Source organism: Diplotaxodon limnothrissa, linkage group LG4, assembly GCF_057381915.1.
Source record: "Diplotaxodon limnothrissa isolate DT_005_m linkage group LG4, D_limnothrissa_male_GT1.1, whole genome shotgun sequence".
NCBI lineage: Eukaryota > Metazoa > Chordata > Actinopteri > Cichliformes > Cichlidae > Diplotaxodon > Diplotaxodon limnothrissa.
In genome coordinates, this window is record NC_140599.1 from 12637664 (window position 1) to 12657399 (window position 19736).

The following is a 19736-nucleotide window of genomic DNA, read 5'->3' on the forward strand; positions in this document are numbered from 1 at the left end:
GGGCTTTCTCTCTCCCCCCGAGTTATTCCCCAGTTTACCTTCGGACGAGCCTGTAATGGACTACTCCAGTTCTCCCAGCAACCTGGACGGATTTTAAGAAGCGCTGGCATTTTTTAAGCCCCCTTCAAGACATTTTACCCTTTCAAGTAAGCGCTAGGCATGTTTTCCCCCGTCTTCTCTACGTACCATGGCCCTTTCTTAATAAAATAGTCGTATTTTTGTTGTTTTAAAAGCTATTTTGGTCCGCGAGTGCGATTTGAAAAGGGCGCGGAGGTTAGTGCACGCGACGTGTTGTTAATTTTTTTTATCGGGATGTCGTCGGTGTGAAAAAGCAACTTTCGAGACGTTTCTTCCGACAGAGTTTTGCGTGGCTTTTAGTGGAACCGTGAAAAAGTTTGAAACGTGGCTGAAATGCCGAGCCTCCTGCGCTGCCGTGCCGCATGGGTCACACCGAGAGGGGGAAAAGCTTTCGGTCTAGCTTATCTTCTAATTTAACTGTCCTGAACTCATTTTATTAATAAGGAAAAAATACAGGTACTTTCTCTTTGGCTCCCGTGTTTCTCTAAAGTGGTATAAGGGCGTTATTGTAATTTCTAAGCGAGCCCTTCTTTTCAGAGCCCGCCCGCTTGGATATCACGAGTCATTGCTGTGATGTGTTTGTTTGCAGCCTTTGAAGGTGAACTCGGCTTTAGCCTTTTTCTTTTTAAGAAAAAATCATGACTAATAATGTGAGCCGTATTTAATTTGGGGGGCAATCTGTAAATAAATAAAATAGTATATTGAAGCTACAAGCTACCGTGTTTATACCGTCTTGGATGCCGTTTGTAAAAGTCGCATTTGCTTGTTATTTTCCCCTAAACTTTTGTTCTGTATCTCTTTGGAATTTAAACATAACACCGATATCTGCGAGGTTTTAATAAAGAGCTGCTCTAAATTCATTTCAATCGACCTTATTTATCTCTTCTCTTCTTGTCCAGAATCAAGACGCATACTTTACTGGCTATGCGTCGGTTTATAGTCTGTGCTGTAAAACCCACTATTATGTGTTTAAACGAGTTCAAACTTGCAGCAAAGCGTCGATAAAGTGGATATCATTCTAGGTTTTTACACAGTGTTTGCGGCTTGGGTTCAGATTTCGCTCCTTGGGCAGCACCAACGTCCAGTTGCGAAGTAACCCGGACTAAATCTGCATGTGCAGGCAACAAAACACCGCTCACCCCGCTGATAAATGATGCATGCTTTTGCGAGCTTATTTATTTTTAACCCGTTCGAAATGTATATTTGATGCGCCTCTAGTATTTACTGTGTATTGGTTTACATTGCGACTCGGCCTGAGCCTAGATTGCAAGGTTTACGGATTAGGGGGGCTGTTAATCAAGTGAAGGAAAAAGGTGGGATAGTTTTCTAAAATCCGACGGGTTCTTGGTTTCCAGATCGGGATCGCGAGATGCTTTCACAGTCGGGGGAAGAGCAGCAGCCGCTGGCCGCTCCTCCTGCTCGTTTCCCTGGGAAGCGGAGCGGCTGCCTGCTCGCTGTGCAGCGTGGGTGTAGTATCGCTCAGATGTCACATCATAATATTGTAGATAAGTTAAAATCGTATTAAAATCTTCATTTAGAGTACGACGGCAGTGCCTCACACGGTCTCATCGGCGATTAGCTGCTATTCGAGGTTTAGTTTTTGAAGTGCTTTTCCAAACTGCGTCATTGCACATATGGGCCGCCTGTTCGCTGGAAAGAAGAGAAATCCTAAAACTACCAGTTCCCAACAGTTTGCTCCGACATCGCAGTCTGTTGTAGATTATATGCCAAGCTCTTATTTTATTGTTTTTGTTTTCATTTATTTTAATTTTTCATGTATTTTATAGGTCAGAAGGATGGCTGAAAAGGAGCCCGAATCGCCTGGAAAATTAAAGACATTATTATAGCCAGAACTGGCTTTTTCGGAATAGAGGGCCTATTCGAACGGACTATTTCCTTTCACAACTTTCCCCGCTGTGGATAATGGATGGCAGAGATTTTGGTCCTCCCCGATCCGTCCACGTACCACCTTCGTTGTTGGCGGGGCTCGCGATGGACTCTCACTCCATCCGGCTCGGAGCAGCTGCTGCAGCCGGGAGGATCCCTCCCTCCTCCGGTCACTTGCTGGGGAGTCAGCCGCAGCCTCTCCACTCCGGAAAATTCTTGCCATCGGCCATTAACCTACATCCACACCACAGTAAGTGAGCCACGCTTCATTGCTCAGCTTGATTCTGTAATATGAGTGTCCCCCCACCCAAAAACAACAAGAAGATTAAATATTAACTTGAAATAAAAACTGCGCACGGTTTGTGGCTATCCGTGGCAGCCCGCGCGGTCACCGCCTGGATGTGCGGTGTGATGTGGGCAAAGACAGGCGGCTGTTATAAGGCTGTGACAAGTTTCAGATGTAACAGATCGTGTTCAGGATCCTCGGCCCCTGTAATGTGCAGCGCATTAGCGGAAAATTACTTGGCAGTTTCCGATACACATTTCTTCGGATTGAAAGGACAAACAGGGCTGCGGTGTAGATGTTCATGCAGTAGCTTGCAGGTCAGGGTGCAGCGGTCTAGGATTGCATGCGGACCATTACACTGTCATTGCTGCTCCAGGGCCGATGCAGTGTGTTTATCTGTGTTTGACACGGCGGGGTAGTAAAGTTTTCACCTTAAAGGTATCACAGACCCGTGCTCGACCCGTTTCTGAGCAATAGCTGGAGTGGTTGTGTATTTGGAGTAAAAGTCACTCAGCTGGAGCATTTGGCAAATGGCTGATGTTTTTTTTCTTTCTTTTTTTCATGAATTTGTAGCAGTTCTGTTAAACAGCCCTTGTTCTGCTGCAAGTACACTGGAGAATCTGTGTAATGGAGAGAAACTGTGTGTACTGGAAGCAAACTGCTGGGGTATTACACAACCATTCTCCTACAAGTGAACGCCCATGTGTTTGTTTACATCGTGTGTGTCTGTGCATTATAAGCAGAATCATATATGCAGTATATGTCATTCCCTGTTGAGCTGATGATTTTTTTCCATTTACATTCAGTGCCTGCACAGTAATGTCTTGCGTTTTTTGTTGGCATAGAGAGCCTTGAAATAACAAGAAAAGGAGATAACATTGCATGTTTGCATATGGTTTTGTGGTCGGTCACAGAGGAAGTTGGAGTCATCTATGTTCAAACCATATGTTCTGTGTGTGTGTGTGTGGAAAGGGATGTCTGCTGTTTCTTTCGGGAAAATGGAAAGTCTGACAAATGCTCTCACTGAGTTACTCTGAAGTCATGTAGCTGCAGACAGAGATACAATTACAGGTTTTCTGGTTTCTTTTAACCCCAAAGGTGATAATATTCCCTTTTAGATGTGTTCCCTTGTCCTTATCTGTGAGCGTGAGTTCATTGCAGTACTTAGGGGTCCAGTAAAGTGAGGGCAGGGGCTCCGATGAAGCGTTAATTTGACACCGTGGCAGAACCCACACATTCAACTCTCACACACAAACATGAAAAGGTGTCAGAGATGAAATCAGTGCACAGCAGGGAGTGTTGGCTTGATTGATGGGTGCATTGTGGCAAAGAAATGTACCAGGGCACAGTTTATTGAACCAATTTTGCGACTCCTGACAGTTGTGGGTATTACGACCTTAAATTTCTATCAGCATTATATATATATATATATATATATATATATATATATGAGGACAATATTTTTATTACCAGCTTACAAAACTAAAGGCATAACCCACTCACAACCCCACCTCTCTTCACACTACTGGAGATGTCAATTAATATATCTTGCAGATTAATAGTAATTAAAAGGATGCGTTCCATGTGTGTTTTGGGAAAGAGTTGTATGTGCGTAGGCTGTGATGGGATTCATGTAAACTCTGTTAGTAAACTGCATTGCTTAAAGAAATAAAGACTATACGAGGATTTGGAGGAAAGTGCTGTTTTTTCATATGTTTTGAAACAAAGTCGCCACACTAATTAAGATCGGCCACATCACAAATCTACCAGCCAGCCTGGGAAATTCCCAACACATCTAAGAGTATTTCTAAATCATGTTTCTTTTAGTTCACTGAAAGTAGCCTGTAGTTAGCCCGTGGGAATGAGGTGGGTTATCGTGTGTTGTTAAATTCTCTGGAGGTGGAGCGGTTTGTCCGCTGCTTGGCAGACTGGTGGTTTGATTCCTGACTGTAAAGTCCACGTATCAAAGTGCCCTTGAGCTGAACTTTACATACCTCGTGTATATGCTAAAGCCACACATTTTTCACTGTCATGGTGGTATTGCAAAAATATATGCTTGTTGACAAAAACAGTGTCCCCCCCACCCCTATGTCCTAAATACCATGGAATATTTTCCCTTTGGAGTTAATCGACGTGTGGTTTTTACTAGTTTTTACTCTTCCCAAATACCATTCTGGCTCATTCTTTCCCGGTTATGACGGTTAACTAAAACTAAGTGTGAAAAAACATTAAAGTTAAGTGAAATAAAAGCGGGAAGTAGACAAATTAAAGCAATTTTCTTTGGTTTTGGTTTTAGTTTGGTCAGATTTGTCAACACAAGGAGCCTGTGTTTGTGTCAGGCGACTGTGTGTGAAGTTTTTGCTGTGTGTTGTTTTTCTTTGAGCTTCTTAAAGAATGCCACTCATATCGTAACAGAAACTAATAATAGCTAAACTAAAACAAGACATTTCTGCTCTATAGAAACTGAAGTGAAATGAGCAAACTTTCCCAGGAAACTAAGTGAAACGCAGCTCAACTGAGAGGAAAATTGTTTAACAGTAATAACTTTAGTTAGGATGACGTGACGCCCCTGCATCTCCCCTCCCGTGGCTCAGAAACGAGCCGAAAACTGCTTGTGTGCAGACGGGTTTGTAAACTTGACGTTTAGCCAGAGGGGTTGTGGGACGGGGTGTGGTTGTGTCGTTGTGAAGCAGAATTGACCCAGCTGCTGTCCCAGCCCAGATTGGCAGTTGAAAGGCTCCTTTTAAAACAGGATACATTTTACCCCGACCTTCCAAAACTGTGTGACTCATCTCCCCTGTTGCACACTCTCACAGCCTCTGCCCACCACAGTGCGACACAGGTCATTTAGCTTTATGGCACTCCTCCATATCAAATCCCCACACATTACATTTAACCAACCCCGAATGAGATTGCAGTCCTGTGCTTGTAATAACACTATACAACCCTATTACATAATAATTACCCAGTAATTGTGAATGTTCATAATGTTCCTCTTTAATTTCAATAAACCACATGAATCCAGTTCTCAAGGACCCGCTGTGCAGTCAGAGGAGCCAGGGTCGCCCTGCTACTGTTTCTGTTTACACATGTTTCAAGGAATTCAAAGCTTTTTTTTGCACAGTTGTTTCTGGCTGAGCTCTTGATAGCAGGGTTGACTGTTTATAACTGCCAGTGCAGCCTTATTTCCCAGGAGTCTGCCTTATTAGTTTTTGTTTAGTTCAGTTTTAATAGGGTTTCCACCTGACTTAATAGAGTAGAGTGTCCTCCCTTATTTTAAGCTGCCAAATGTGGAAGGCAGCTTAACACTTAGTTTGCAATGCATTGTGAAACTGCAAATAGTTTGACATTTGTGCTGCTGGTGCAGCAAAAAGGGCATCTGTAAAGACATAATTTTCCATCAGCCAATCCTTTCTATGCAGCAGCTCCTCTATCAGCCCGCTATTCACCCAGGTTGTATCTAAACAAGATCAGCTTCAGTCACTGTTTATAGATGTAAAATGGCTGTAAAAGGTCCGCAGTCTGCTGGAGGTCTGCCGGTGCCTCCATCACATGATTGAAGCCATCTGTCCTCTCCTTCTACGTCCCTCACTTTTGTGCCTGAGTGCTGCAGAGGCAGGACCTGCTGAAATGTAACTGCACTGAGGAGACAAGCACACCCATACCTTTTATTTCTGCAAACTGTAAAAAGGTTCTAGTGGATGTCATAGGAGAGGTTTAAAGGTAATTTCACTTTGCTTTTAACTAATTACCATCTTACACGTTTGAGATATATTTAGCACACTTGAAAGAATGAACTTGTATCACCAGTAAAACTAAAACTTCCTTTATCTGCTGTAGTTTTGTCGTTATTTCACTAGACGGCAAATCCAGCTTGTTACCTAAGTTATGTGCCCAAGCCTTCCACTTTTGGCCTTGTGGGTAACCTGTGTGTTAGATGGGGCCAACGGGCTTTTGTTGTGGGCACTCTCAGGTGTGTGAGAGAGAAAGAAGTAACGTTGCTGACACGTAGCCACAGCTCATGTTAAGTATGTGCCAAGAAATGGTAGAATACGGCATACTGTATCACTTGATCTTTATTGTTGTTGTTCAGTGTTGTTTTTATTGCAACTTTGTATGCACTCTACATGGAGCTCGGCGCTAGTTTTACTTGCCAGAGTCACTTCTTCATGACTTTTGTGCTGTTGCTTATGAAATCATCAAGGCTAAACAGAAGTTCACTCATTTGCAGAAGTAGAACTTGCAGAACTTGTAGAAGAAGAAACTGCAAGGGGAAATGACATACAGGGAAGAAAAAGCAAATGAGACAGTTAATGATTACACGGACACATTCTTAAGATTAAAGGGGGATAATGCACAGAGACAGACTATTATGCAATGAATAAAAATGTAATTAGTGGTTTTTGCCTTATTTGGTGTACTCATGCCTGCTGTGTTGTGCTTATTTATTTCTGGGACTGATCGGGTTAATATAATGCAACGCAATGTGTCCAGAAAGACCAAACCTTGAGTTTAACAGTTCGTACAGTCTCTCCTCTTTACTCTTCACTCTGCACAGCAAAGGTTAATTACCAGCTACCGGTAAAGACACTGTGCTTAGCAGCAGAGGTTTCCGTCCACTGCAGGGCTGCAGAGGTAGACTCAGAAATCTATTGCCCTGCAGAATTTGAAGCTGCTGTCACACCTCAAACACAAACACTGTTTACAAGATTGGCAGCTCGTTCCTGCTGCTGGCTGTGATCAACCAGCTCTCCTTTTTTTTTTTCTTGTCATTGTTCATATTCTTTCTATTGTATCACCTGTCATGCCTTTTTTGCATTCATTAAGCTTAAGGTGGATCACCTCTGCACGTGAGCAAAAACCCAGGCTGCACATTCAGTGGTGTGTATCAGGAACTCAGTTATGCAGTTAGTGGTTGAAGTGAAATGTAAACTATTTTTTCTTTCTTTCTTCCTTTTTTAGTGTCACTTTTGGTCCCAAGTTCTTATGTTCCCACAGTAGTACTCAGAGATCACTTGGTGGTCTAACACACTGTGGCATCAGACTTTTTCACTGGATTTTGAGCATTTAACTTCTGTTTTCCTCCTAACAAATAGAACAAAAGTCACAGCAGCTCGTCCCCCATCCTTTCCCACATTTTTAACAAAACCAGATGTAGGTTAATATGCTGTGTTGTGATATTTGCTAGCGAATGTCACAAATGCTTGTTTAATGAGATGAAACTGTATTGCTCATTTCGTGAGACTTGAGGTAAAACAGCATTACTTTTCACTTTTAACTGCCTTCGGTACACATATTTCAGCCTCCCCCATTCGGAGAAAGGCCAATAGCTGTTGACACAAACAGCCTGAGATGAATGGAAAAGGAGAACTAAATGAGTGGAAATCTGCATTTTATTTTCAGAGGATAAGAGCTGAGGTTTTGCTGGTTGTGTGTGTGTATTTGAGTGTCTGTGTAGATGAGAGGACTGAAGTCTGGTGTATAAGAATGGGAGCATGTGATTGTGCTTAGTACAGTTGGGGCTGGGGCTTCCCCCTGAGACTCTGCAGAGAGAAGAGATTTATACTGACCACAACACATTCATACACGGTTAGATAAATGTGCTCGCCCTTCAGTTGTTCTGTCTCTTTCAGTCTCGCACACACTCACAGGGCACACGAGTGGAAGGCTAATAATTCATGCGGCTTGCAGGGGCAGGCCAGGGATGTCTTGGCTGATACCAATTTGTCTTCCGCGCCGCTTGGCTAGTGTGTCTGTTTGCACTTAAATTAATGTTGTGTGTGTGTGTGTGTGTGTGTGTGTGTGTGTGTGTGTGTGTGTATAAATATATATTCAAGACACACACACCTAAGTATGTGTGAGAAGATGTGGCTCAGACACATCCCCCTCTCAGATTAATTGAATCCTTCAGGAGAGAAAACGGGCTCCTTAAGAGAAAGCACAAGGCTCTGCTGCCCTGCTACAATAAACCTGTCAGTGGCAGAAAAAACGACACACATATACAGCACTCACACACAGCTGTCAAACATGAGAGTGATAGGTAGGCGTGTGTGTGTGTGTGTGTGTGTGTGTGTGCGCGCGCGTACAAGCGTGCTGTGGCATGTTGAAATACCTAAAACATTAGCTAAGTCGTTCTCTGTGCCAGATCCCTCCCTTTAACACAAACAACAGCCTCCAGCACACAAAGGTCACACACTGTGCTGTGTCTGTCTGTTTGGCTGCGTGTTGAGTCTCTACGTGTCCCATTACATAAGCCTGATAATATTCTTCCCAAGGCACTTAGGTAAAAGCTCAAAATGTGTAACAACACGAAGGAGATGCACACAGCAATTTTGACACGTGAATAGTCAGTTCTAGCTGATTGTTAGTTATGTGGAATATGTTTTAACCAGTGGAGACGCCCATACCTGCAGCATGTTTCATGGTTTGGCTTACATATGCTATTAAAGCTGAGCTAAACCTTTTTATTATTGTATTATTTAGTGTTACTAGTGGTTGTTCCTATTAAACAATCAGTATATGTACTTTTCTGTGATGTCAGTGAGAGATGTTTATGCTCATCTCAAGCACCTGCCTACCGTTTGAATCCTCTGTAAAGGGCAGCCAGTCATACACACAACTATCTTAATATGAAAGGGGCTAAACTGGCTTAATCTATAGAGGAGTTCTTAATTTAGGGGCTCAGTGTAACATAAATAAGGATCATTTTTGAAATGTGACTCATGCCAAGCCACTCTAGTAGAGTGCAAAGATAAAAATATGGAGCTGGAAATCAGCCCTTGAGTTTGCAGTCATCCTTAGATTGACTTAAAGGTACTTGACTGTGCATTAAATGAGAGGGTGTTTCTAAAAATCGGGTTGTTTCCTGTCACTACATATGTGGTTTTGTGATTACACCACTTTGTAGTTTCTGACTCTTTGGTCTGCAGCTGTGAATACAGCTTTGTGGTGTTGCATGATCTTAAACGCATATGTGTGTTTCTGTGCACACACTACCATCCTTGCCATTTCGTCTGCCTGTCTGTGACACATGTTGGACTCACGTTTGCCGATTTTCGAGGTGTGCGTCAAAGTAACACCTGCCATCGTCACAGGAGATTTGACTGCAACTGCGTGGGACGGTGTGGATGTTGGTGTACTCGATTAATGTTTGCTCAAAGTTTGGTTTTGGTTTTGTTTTTTGTAAATTTGAGCAACATGGATTAAAACATCAACTTTTTTTTAAAAGAAATTGTTTAATCTGGGAGAGTTAATCATCCTGTGTGTGGTTTCAATTGAGATGGCTCAGTCCCACTGGTCTCCCTCTGGTGTTGTGCATACTGGTGACCTTTCACAACTTTGTAATGTCCTTTAACTACTTCCTACTACTGCTATATATATACACTATGTACAACTATATATCCCAAATCGTCATTTTATTCAGCAGGTTTCTGCTTGTTTTAATAGCTTCATATTGTTCCCAACCTTTTCTTAACCCATGAGTGCTAAAATCTAAATTCTTATTATTCATACTGTATTGAATGTACTTTTTAGTGCTAAATAATGCAAAAGTAATCTGCCTTTAATGTCTGATTAAAAGCCATAAACTGGGGTTAAAACCTCAGTAAATAAAGAAAATGTGAACTACAATTTACAATTCACCAAATACAACTGTGCCTTTTTTCTTTTTTCTTTTTTTTGGCATAATGTGGTTTTAAAGTCATTATAAACTAAAATTTAATTCCAACCTATTAAATAAATAATGGAAGTGGAATTGGTCAGTGAATGATGTGTTTTACAACCAAGAACTGCAACAAATCCATTTAATCTATTACCGGTATCTATTGTTCACAGAGTCCAGATGGCAGCTCAGTTTGGGTCTCCATCTGATTTGACATTTCAGAGCTCATGTAATGTAATTTTCCCTTCATTTTTCTTCCGCTTAGAGATTTTCCTTTAAAAAGAAAAAAAATTACGAGTCTCCATTCTTTTGTTGTGCGTACAACCTCCCACCATTTCCTCCCACTTACTTTTTAAGTTGCCATTAATAATATTTTTTTAATCAAATGTCTGTCTCTTTGGGGTTGCTCATCTGGTACTCACATCCAGTACACCAGAGACACATTAGCCCTCACTGCACACTGCCTGTTTCTTTAAAGTTTCATAAAGACAAAAGGCCCCCAAAATAAAACATAGTGAGATTACGGGTGTTTATCACTATAACACTTTAGAGAAATCACGACAGTACTGTGCAGCTCATCTTGTTTCCTAAAATTTGTTGTAGCACAGGAGTTATTTTCAGATGTGAAATTTTAGCCCAGAATAAATGCATGATCTAAGATAAATAATTAACATTCTGTCTTTCTTTTTCTTCTTCTTCTGCTGTGTGGTAAACAAACTACTCCAACCCTTCCCTGCATGTGTATTCAGAGTATCATCAGATGGAAGGAGAGCTTGAGCAGAGGAAGCAGCTGTGCAAGTGATTCTGTTTGTTTAAAAATGAATTTCTTTTTGCAAACTTATTTCATTTTTCTTTATTCAATCAAACGACAAAGAGAGAAACCAGTCAGATGCCACCTTGTTGCAGTTCGGTTTGCCAAACCGAGAGCTGACGTGTCAGAACTCGAACTTGACATTTTTAATTAAAGTTGAGAAACGGTTTGTATTCAGCTCAGCTGCGCAAACAACACAAACAAAACCTGTTTCCTGTAAACGGCTCCCAGCAGAGGAGAACCAGACATCTCCATTTTGAAATAATTAACACACTTTAAACCGCATGGCTGAATGAATTCAGGGACGCACATGCAAATTCCCGCACATCCCTTGCCTGTGTGTGAGTGTGAATGAGGGTTTCTTACAGTTGGGTTTAATGGTTACCAGTGTGTCAGTTAACTTTGGGATGTATAGCACTGCAGAGTTTTACTGTTTCAGTGTTTTTCTTGCAGGGAATAAAAACCAGAGATCAATAGAGATCTCCCCCAGCTAACCCTGCTCTGAGTGCCACTGATGGATAACAGATAGTGTGTGTGTGTGTGTCTCAGGCTTTTATACCAGAGATTTTCTTTCATTTCGTCTTTTTTCCTTTTGCACATTTTCCAGTATTGTTAAATTTTGTGTGTGTGTTTCAGAGAATTTGGATCAATTTGTGATCAACACTGACTTGTTAGTTTCTCTGATTTTTATTTTATATTTTTTCTTTGGATGTGTGCGCCTTTGTGCCAGATTTGCAGTGAGTCTGACAGAATTGATCTCCTTCCTATCTCTGATATCAAGATATATTTCTTATACTGATCTGAAAATGGAGGCTCAGAAACGCGTTGGGAGTCAGAGAGCGTGTTTCTTGGCAACTCGTTTCTCCCAATATGGCAAACTAACTGTCTTGTGAACTGAGAGCCAAATGCTGTGTGTGGTGTGTGGTGGGGGGGGGGGGGGGGGGGGTGGAGTTGTGAAGGGAGAGAGGAAGGAAAAGGTTAAAAGAGGGAGAGGGTGAGAGAGAGACGAAGCTAATGAAAGAGTAATTCCAAAACATTTAAGGAAACATTTCCCTCTCAGCTACCATTTGGATGTTGTTTCTGGAACAAGGACTGCAAATGTTTTTCCTCTTTCGACCCCTCCCACTTTTTCCTGCTTTTGACTGTTCAGGAGGGGCAAAGGGACTTTGGGATTGTATTTTTTTTCCCCTGCTCACTGGCACAAAGCAAAACTGTAGACTGTGTGTACATGTGTGCGTGTGTACTCAGACACATGGAATAAATGGCCTGTAGGCGGCTACAATGCCGAGATTGATCCATACTCCAGTGAGGCATCTGTGCCTCTTGACGTGTCTGTGTATGTGTATTAGAGAGACCCTGGTGTTTGGCCTGAAGAAATGGAAACTGCTGACATCCTACCAGGACTTCAACAACCTTGACAGGTGGTGGTGGTGGTTGGAAATGTAGTGTGTGTGTGTGTGTGTGTGTGTTCATCGAGGGTGCATCTATGTTTTGCACGTCTTACACATGAGGTAATGATTAAAAAGTGGCTTAAAGGTGAGGATAATTTGTTAAAACAACATGGCTGCCACCTAGTGCGACACACATGGACACTCGCCGATGTGTTTAAAAGTGGCAGTAATTTAAAAAAAAAAAAAAATAGTGAAAGTGCTAGAAACAATTCGGGCTTTGTGTCAAGAGTTGAACTAATGCCAAATAATTTCATCGAAACAGTGCGGTTATTCCTAAAAAGTAGGAACTGTAAAATGTCCAAGTCAGGAAATGTTGCAAAATATGCTTTATGTTCGTAGATGAGCAACTTTGCCTTTTTTTGATTTACAGTGGTGAATTTAGCAACAGCATTTCAGCTCACCTTTTATGTAAAGTGATTGCAGGAAACATTGCAGCTAACAGTTGTTGTTGTTGTTGTTTGTTTGTTTTTAAATACTGTATCAAACCTTCATTGTGTTACTGCTGATGTAGACCGAGCTTCCTCTTTATATATAAACCGGTCGCAGAGCACTGACTGTGACAATTCATCCAATTTGAGTTTACAAAACAAGACGTGGTCCTTTTTTTATTTTTGTTGTTTTTGTTTTGTTTTATTCTAGCAGATCAGTTTTGAAGTTTGTAGAGGATGAATGGAAGCACCACTGTTTTAGTCAGCTGAAGGACAAAATCGCACTACTATCTTTGAAAACAACATGATCAAGATAAAATGACGCCGCTGGTTTCCATTCCAGGGATTCTCTTTTTTGTCATAAATCAAGGACACACCTTTCCAAGAAAGCAGTGACTTCCCCTCCTTAAAAGCCAAACTCATCCCTTTCTTAAACCGCGGTTTATGATTATTAAGACCTATTTTAAATTGTAAATTATGTTTGATTACATAATTTGTGCTGTTTCCAAAGTCGATGAATAATCATGTTTTAATAATGTTAGTGTTGACCCCAAAATTGGATTTATGCATTTGGTCATAATTGAGTAAACCCAAATCAAATCAATGTCTTGGGTAAAGAGTGTAAAAGTACTCAGCATTATTTACAGCATTTCAGGCCCCTTCTGTTCATGACTTGCTGAATAAAGGCTGTGTTGTTTGAGGGCTTGGCTCCACTTTACACACATGCAGCAGTTGCTCCTCTATTAGTATTTCATAAAAAAGTTGGTGGCATGTTTGCTGTAGTGTTAAACGGCAGTTGCCTTTACCATCAGTTACCATGGGGAGAGCAGGGCTTTAATCGTGAACATCACAACTTCAAGGAAAGAAAGCGCACACCTAAAATATTGTGAATTATAAACACAGTTGAAAGCAGAAGGAAAGTGAGGTTTGTGTTGTTGTTTAATATTGACATCAGTGCATAGATGATACTGCAAAACTGCACAGATGGAAAATTGTGCCATTTTCTGGGTAAAACCTCATTGCTGCTTTTCAGAGTTAACGTGTGTGTATGTGTGGGTGGGTTTGGTGTGCATGTGTGAATTTGTAAATGCAGGTCTACGGCAGTCTTTGTGTGTGTGTGTGTGTGTGTGTGTGTACAGCTTGTGCAGTGTTTTTGAATCAAAAGCGCATTCACTGCAAACCCACACATAACTGTTTGCACATGTTGGTGATCATACGGCAAAGAGGTGCAGGGACTCTAAGCACACGTGCACACACACGTTTAAATGCGAGCGTTAATAAAAACTGTGTCTAATAAGGCAGAGTGTGGAAGAATCCACCTACACAGTGTTATCACAGTGAGAGAATAAAGGCACAGTGCATTACTTCTGTATGTATTGTGTTTGCATGCACGCCTTTGCGATAGATTGGAAAGCTGCATTTGGTATTGATTTAAAATGGTGTGTGTGTGGCTGCTGACGGACTGCAGTTTTAATGTACTGATTTAGATGCAGGGGAAACTCGGCAAGCACAGCATGTCTCTTGGATTCCCACAGGACTAATACAGAAACACACACGTTCATTCCCTCCCCCCTCCTGCCCGTATACAGGCAGCACCCTTTCCCCTACACACATGGTTAGTTTTATCAGGGTAATGGCCGTGGAGTGTGTTCAGTAATGGTTCAGGAGGGGGGGGATCTGGGGGTCCTCGGCTAAACATGAAACCTTTTCCAGCTCTTCAGAAGGTTGCGCTTGGAAGAAGCTGTAATGGTTCAAAGTTTGCCGGTGGACAGATTGCACATGTGATGAGGGTGGAGTCTAATAAAAACGATCGATAACCGTATCGTGTTAAGATATGAAGTGATTTACGGGGATTCGCGCTCTCCATGGAACTGGATGCAGTGGTGTGTAGTGGTTGAATATTACTTATATTGAGGTTTTATTAATAACACCTTTATAAATGTATGGGGAAAACTCTAAACATAAACTGTTATATATTATATTATGCAGCAGGCATTTTTCTGATAAACGCTCCTGTGACCTCTTGATTTATGTCAGAGTCTAATGCACAGTGGCCAGTGCAGGAATAATCTGGTCAGCTAAAAAGTCATCTTCAGCTATTTTTATTATGTTATGTCTCATAGTGAAGCGAAGATTTAAAAAAACAAAAAAGGTACACATTATCAGTTTGATTCTTTCCAACATTAGATTTTGCTGCCTTATCTTTGTAAAGTGAAGCGCTTTCAGTTTTGTGATGACACAAAATGTGACTTGTTACCAGGAACGGTACATCGGGTGCAAAGCTACAGCAAATTTAAAAGAAAATACGTCAAGAAAAACTGAATATGTGCGCTTTTTTTTTCTTCTATATTTGTGTTTCTGAAAACACATTTCAGGTTTCAGTAATCGTCAGCATATTTCTAAAAATATTTCACTGTTGTTATGTGTTACTACCCTTTTTTTTTTTTTTTTTTTAAATATTTATAGCATTGTGTAATCAAGCTAACTGTTCATTTCCATGAATCGTTGTTGTGATTAACAGGTTGAGCTCAAGCTGTAACAAACATTTAATGTGTTGGGTATTTTTGCAGTGTGTGTGTAATTTATATTACATATACATCTTTGGCCTAATGCTGAAATACATTTGCTTTTAATTATATTTTTTAAATAATGGAAAACATTTTGTCTGTGAGTTTTTTATAAGGTTCAGTACATTTTTACTTGGTCAGATTTGTCTCATAAAAGCTGTCAGCATGTAATCCAGAGCTCTATCTGACAGACAGTTGAGTTTGAGGTAAATCCCTGTCCCACCCTGAACAGAGACGCACTCCTCCTCGTGCCCCACATGGCTGCATTCCTCTTGTGACGATTGTGGCTTTCGGTTGGTGGTTACATTAACTTCCCTCCTTTCTGAGTGAAGTCTGTCTGTGGTCTGTCTTGTTGAAATGGAGTGCATGGCTGCTCAGTAATAATGTGATTACAGCAGACTGCTCGGGCACAGTAGCATCAGCACATATTGATTTAGCTCCCCTCGCCCAAAAACACACAGAGGAAGGAATGACATCACGTACAGAATAAAAAAACATTGACTGTTTGTGTTGTTTGGCCTCGCGGTTACAAGGGTGACTGACAGTCTTCGTTCTTTTTCCTATAGGCGATGCCTTCCCGGCAGGCTCCAGCCCCTTCCTGTCAGGCTATCCAGGCCCCTCCTCTCTGACCTCTGACCCTGCATACAGATCCGCAAATCCCAGCAGTCTGCAGATGGCTCAGCTGTGGGCATCGCATGCTCATGATGGTAAATCACCTACATTTGCATTTCTGTTTCTATCCTCCTTTTCTGTCCCAGTACATAATTCAAAGGCAGAGTGGCATCATATTTTCATGGCATTTTTCACAATCCTGTCCTGACCAATGCCCAGGAGGCCTGTTCCTCATTGCTTACTCCGCTGGGATCCTGTTCCATTTCTGTCTCACGGCTGGTAGCTCTGCTGCTGGCTCTGTCCTGAATGTGCCTTGGTTCCTCTGTCCTCGACCAGTCCTTTACTTTCGCCTGTCATCTGTTTCTGTAATCGGTCTTCCTCTCTCTTGTTCTTTTTTGAGCCTTCTGTCCAGTACGCACTTTGTCTCTGTCGGCGTCTCTCTAGTTCTCCTGCCCTACTTTTCATACACCATCCTGCCCGAACACACTTTTAGACACACAGAGGATTGTCTCCTTGGACTCCTCGTTTCCTTAACTTGCCTGTGACTTTCCTCAAGGCTTGTTCATTAAGTGATTGAATCTCGGTCCCCTCCTCATTCCCTTGTGTCCTTTTGCAACTCCTTATCAAATCTCACTGGAGTAGGTCAGATAGGGTAGAAAACAAACCCCACAGTGCATTTCAGCAAGGTAAGAGAAGGACAAATGGATTTCATTTAAGATGCCTTTTAAAAGTGATTGCGTTGCCTTGTGTGACACACGGCTTGCTCAGTGCTTTTCAAACATTGTAAATCAAATTATGTGGTTAGTTTATTTATTTTAAGACTTTAAGACTCTGCTTGTTTCCTTCTAATGGTCAAGTGTCATTTCCTATCAAAAACAAATGGGGAAAAAAAGCTGTTTTTACAGTAGACCTCTTGTGCTTTTCCTTTTTCCATATGCTATTACAGTAGTGGATGCTCACATTAAACATGGCCACAGTTTAAAATAATGAGGTTGGTGTATGTGCAAGTAATCCTTGTGGGTCAAAAGCTCAGGCTTTAGACTAAACACTGTATGATGTCAGTGAGAGTGGATATGAGAGCACTAATATGGGTAGTCTTAGAGGTGCCCAGTGTGCAAATGTGAGGTAAAATGGAGCTTGCTGGCTGTATGTGAAACTCTTCCTTCAGGGTTGTGATTAGATCTCCTGTGTGGGAATAGTGCCACTAATTGCTCATTGTAAATGTCTAATTATAAATCTAAATTTAAAAGATGTAACCTGTTTCACTTTATATTCAGCCAGAGAAGGAAATATAAAGGGTGGATAAACTTTGACATTTGACTTAGGTTTGACTGGATTTAAGGTTGAAGTCTCTAAAGCTAAAAAAGCTAAACCCCCTGCTTGGTGAAGAAGACTCCTGAACAGAATCCTTCACGGGCTAAGAGAGATTCCTAATACCTGGTGGCTGGCTTTGATAGCAGCTAAAGTTACTCTAAGCTGGAGACAATTCTGGGCAGCAGCTAAGAGGCAGACTTTGGATATGCCTGGGATGCACCGTACTGCTACAGCTGAACCACAAATCAAAGCTGTTAAAGATCAAGGCTAGCTGTTAACTGTGGTTAAAGGGAGCTTTGCAAGAAACCCATCCTGCATGCTGTTACCCTCATTCCATCATGCCTCTTATATTTCTGTCTCCCAGTGCCTTCTTCTAATGCTGACACCCCTTAACACCCACCTCCTCGGCTTCTCCGTTTCTGCATCTCAGAACGAGGGGAGACCCATTTATACCTCTGCGCTGCCGCCGTTGCTTTTGGGCTGGAATGGCAACTGCGTCTTTAATACTTCTTGGAATGGCTGGAGTGTGAGAACAAGGAATGCCTCACCCTCCTTTTTTTCTTCTTCTTTCTCCTCTGCTTATGGCCTAACGTGGTGACACCAGCCAGCTCAGTCCTAACACAGAAATCCAAACACAAACCTTTGTCTATATTAAGATCTGGTCTCTGAGAGCAGCAGTTGGCTGTCGGGAGACTCTTGCCCAGCAACCCAGGCTGACCCACAAACAGTGATTTGTGACATGAGGTCAGCTGTAAATGTTTTATAAAGAAAAAAAAGAAACTGAGTCACAATTGATAGTGTGGTTAAATCTCTTGGAGCTGAAGTTGATTATTTAATTCAGTGGACAAAAAGAAAACTGATCAGCCACTTAACTGAGTGTCCAAATAAATACACGCACGTGTAGTTGAATTTCACCCTCTCATGTGTACGTTCTGATTTCATTTTCTCTAAAAGTCAGCAGATATTAAAGGAATCACTTTGAAAAGTTGGAGCATTAGAAAACGAAGGTATCTCCAGTCCTTATGTCAGCTGATTACTGATTATAAGTTAAGTGGATAAAATTGTAGAAACTGCTCTCATTACACAGTAACTCAATCATTACAAGTTAAACAAACACCAGTTTAAACAGTCTGAAATGTTTAAACATCAAAGCAAGAGTCATTGAATGCATGACTAAGAGGAAGAAAGAATGATGTAATGATCTGAAATGCCTCCTTGTGATTTCCTCATACATGGTATTGCTTCAGACCAGCTGACTGTAACGTCTCAGACGGGCGACAGTCCAAAACCCAAAGGTCTCAGATTTTACAATAAAATGACTGTAACTGTTAACGAATTATCAAACAGTCAAAGACTGATTATCTCCAGGTCAACTAATAGATTCAAAGTTGACTAATCAGAGCAGTCAGCATGTAAGTGTTGAGAAATTTCTACCTGATGGGTTAGAATGTGTCAGGCGCAGTGGCCCGTGGACATGGGATGGACTCAAGCGCAGATTCAAAACCGGAGGCCAGGGGTGAGGTGTAACGAAAAGAGACTTTATTTTTACAATGCTCAGAGGCTAACAGAAAGTGCAGACTAGAATCAATGAACATAAACTAGATGTCTGAGGCGAGAGAAAAATACTGTGGTGAAAACTAGATGGCAGGGATAACTGGGTGCAGGTACTGGGCAGGGAAAACTGTGGCGGGCCCGGGCACTGAAACAGAGGACAGAGCAGTCAGGGGAATCCCACAGAGGGTTGCGAGTGAATCTAAAAAATAGTACACTGAGCTGTCTTACAAGCTTGCAGGTGGGGGTTGCGTGGAGGGGGGAGGCAGGAGAGGTCCAGGTGGGTGCTGCATGCAAGGCAGGGAGGCAGGCAGGAGAAAATGGCAGCTCCAAAACGGAGAGGGATTACCGGTGGCAGCAAACTGGTATCCAGGAGAGCTTGGTAGGTGGTTTTCAGAGGCTGACGAAAAAAACAGAGATACGGTTAATACACACGATTAGTCACCAAGGAACGGACGTGAGGCCGAGAACTGACTAAAGTTGGCAGATAATCTGGCGAAGACCAGTTGAGTGCGCCGGTCATAAATACTGCTGGTCCGATTGCCATCAGGTGAGGAACAACAAAGACTCCACCCAGTGGGGAGGAGCCGATGCTGTGGAAAACCACCCAGACCACGACAGAATGAGAATTTGGCCAATCATTGACCCTAAAAATCTTCATTGTAAAGAAGATAAATGCCATTACTGAACATTTAGCCGGTGCAAAGTGGAAGTGACACAACAGATAAATATCAGCATGAGTCAACAGGACTGACGTTCAGAGGATAAGCTAACAAAATTACCTTTTATATTTATACACTAATTAACTGAACTTTTCTGGTGTTTTCAGTATCATTTCTATAACCTGCATTCTGTGTCTTCAGGCTACCCCCCTCTTCCAAGCAGCCTGTACTCCAGCCCTTACCTGGGGCACCTGGGGCACCTTGAGCCTCCCTCGCTCTCCCAGCACCCTCTCTATGATTCTCATAAAGGTCAGTATCTGTCGCCGACAACATTCACAAAGACCAGTTGCCTGAATTTATTGTACATATTCTGCCTTATCCTGTGATACATCAGCAGCAGTAGGTTTTGTGCTAAACCTTTTTATTATA

General features: G+C 41.9%; 1 protein-coding gene across 3 annotated transcripts in view; it reads left to right on the forward strand.

Moving 5' to 3' along the window:
* Nucleotides 1-19736, forward strand: part of tnrc18 (trinucleotide repeat containing 18) — a 43459-nt gene continuing 23723 nt past the window's right edge. For 2 of the 3 annotated variants that reach the window (XM_085351474.1, XM_085351476.1), the window contains exons 1-4: nucleotides 1-146; nucleotides 1866-2215; nucleotides 15735-15875; nucleotides 19509-19616. In XM_085351474.1, the coding sequence (XP_085207600.1) occupies nucleotides 2002-2215; nucleotides 15735-15875; nucleotides 19509-19616 (463 nt within the window). In that variant the 5' untranslated portion in view covers nucleotides 1-146; nucleotides 1866-2001. Of the gene's footprint in view, nucleotides 147-1313; nucleotides 1392-1865; nucleotides 2216-15734; nucleotides 15876-19508; nucleotides 19617-19736 lie in introns of those variants that run through there. The other variant, XM_085351475.1, reaches the window with a different exon arrangement.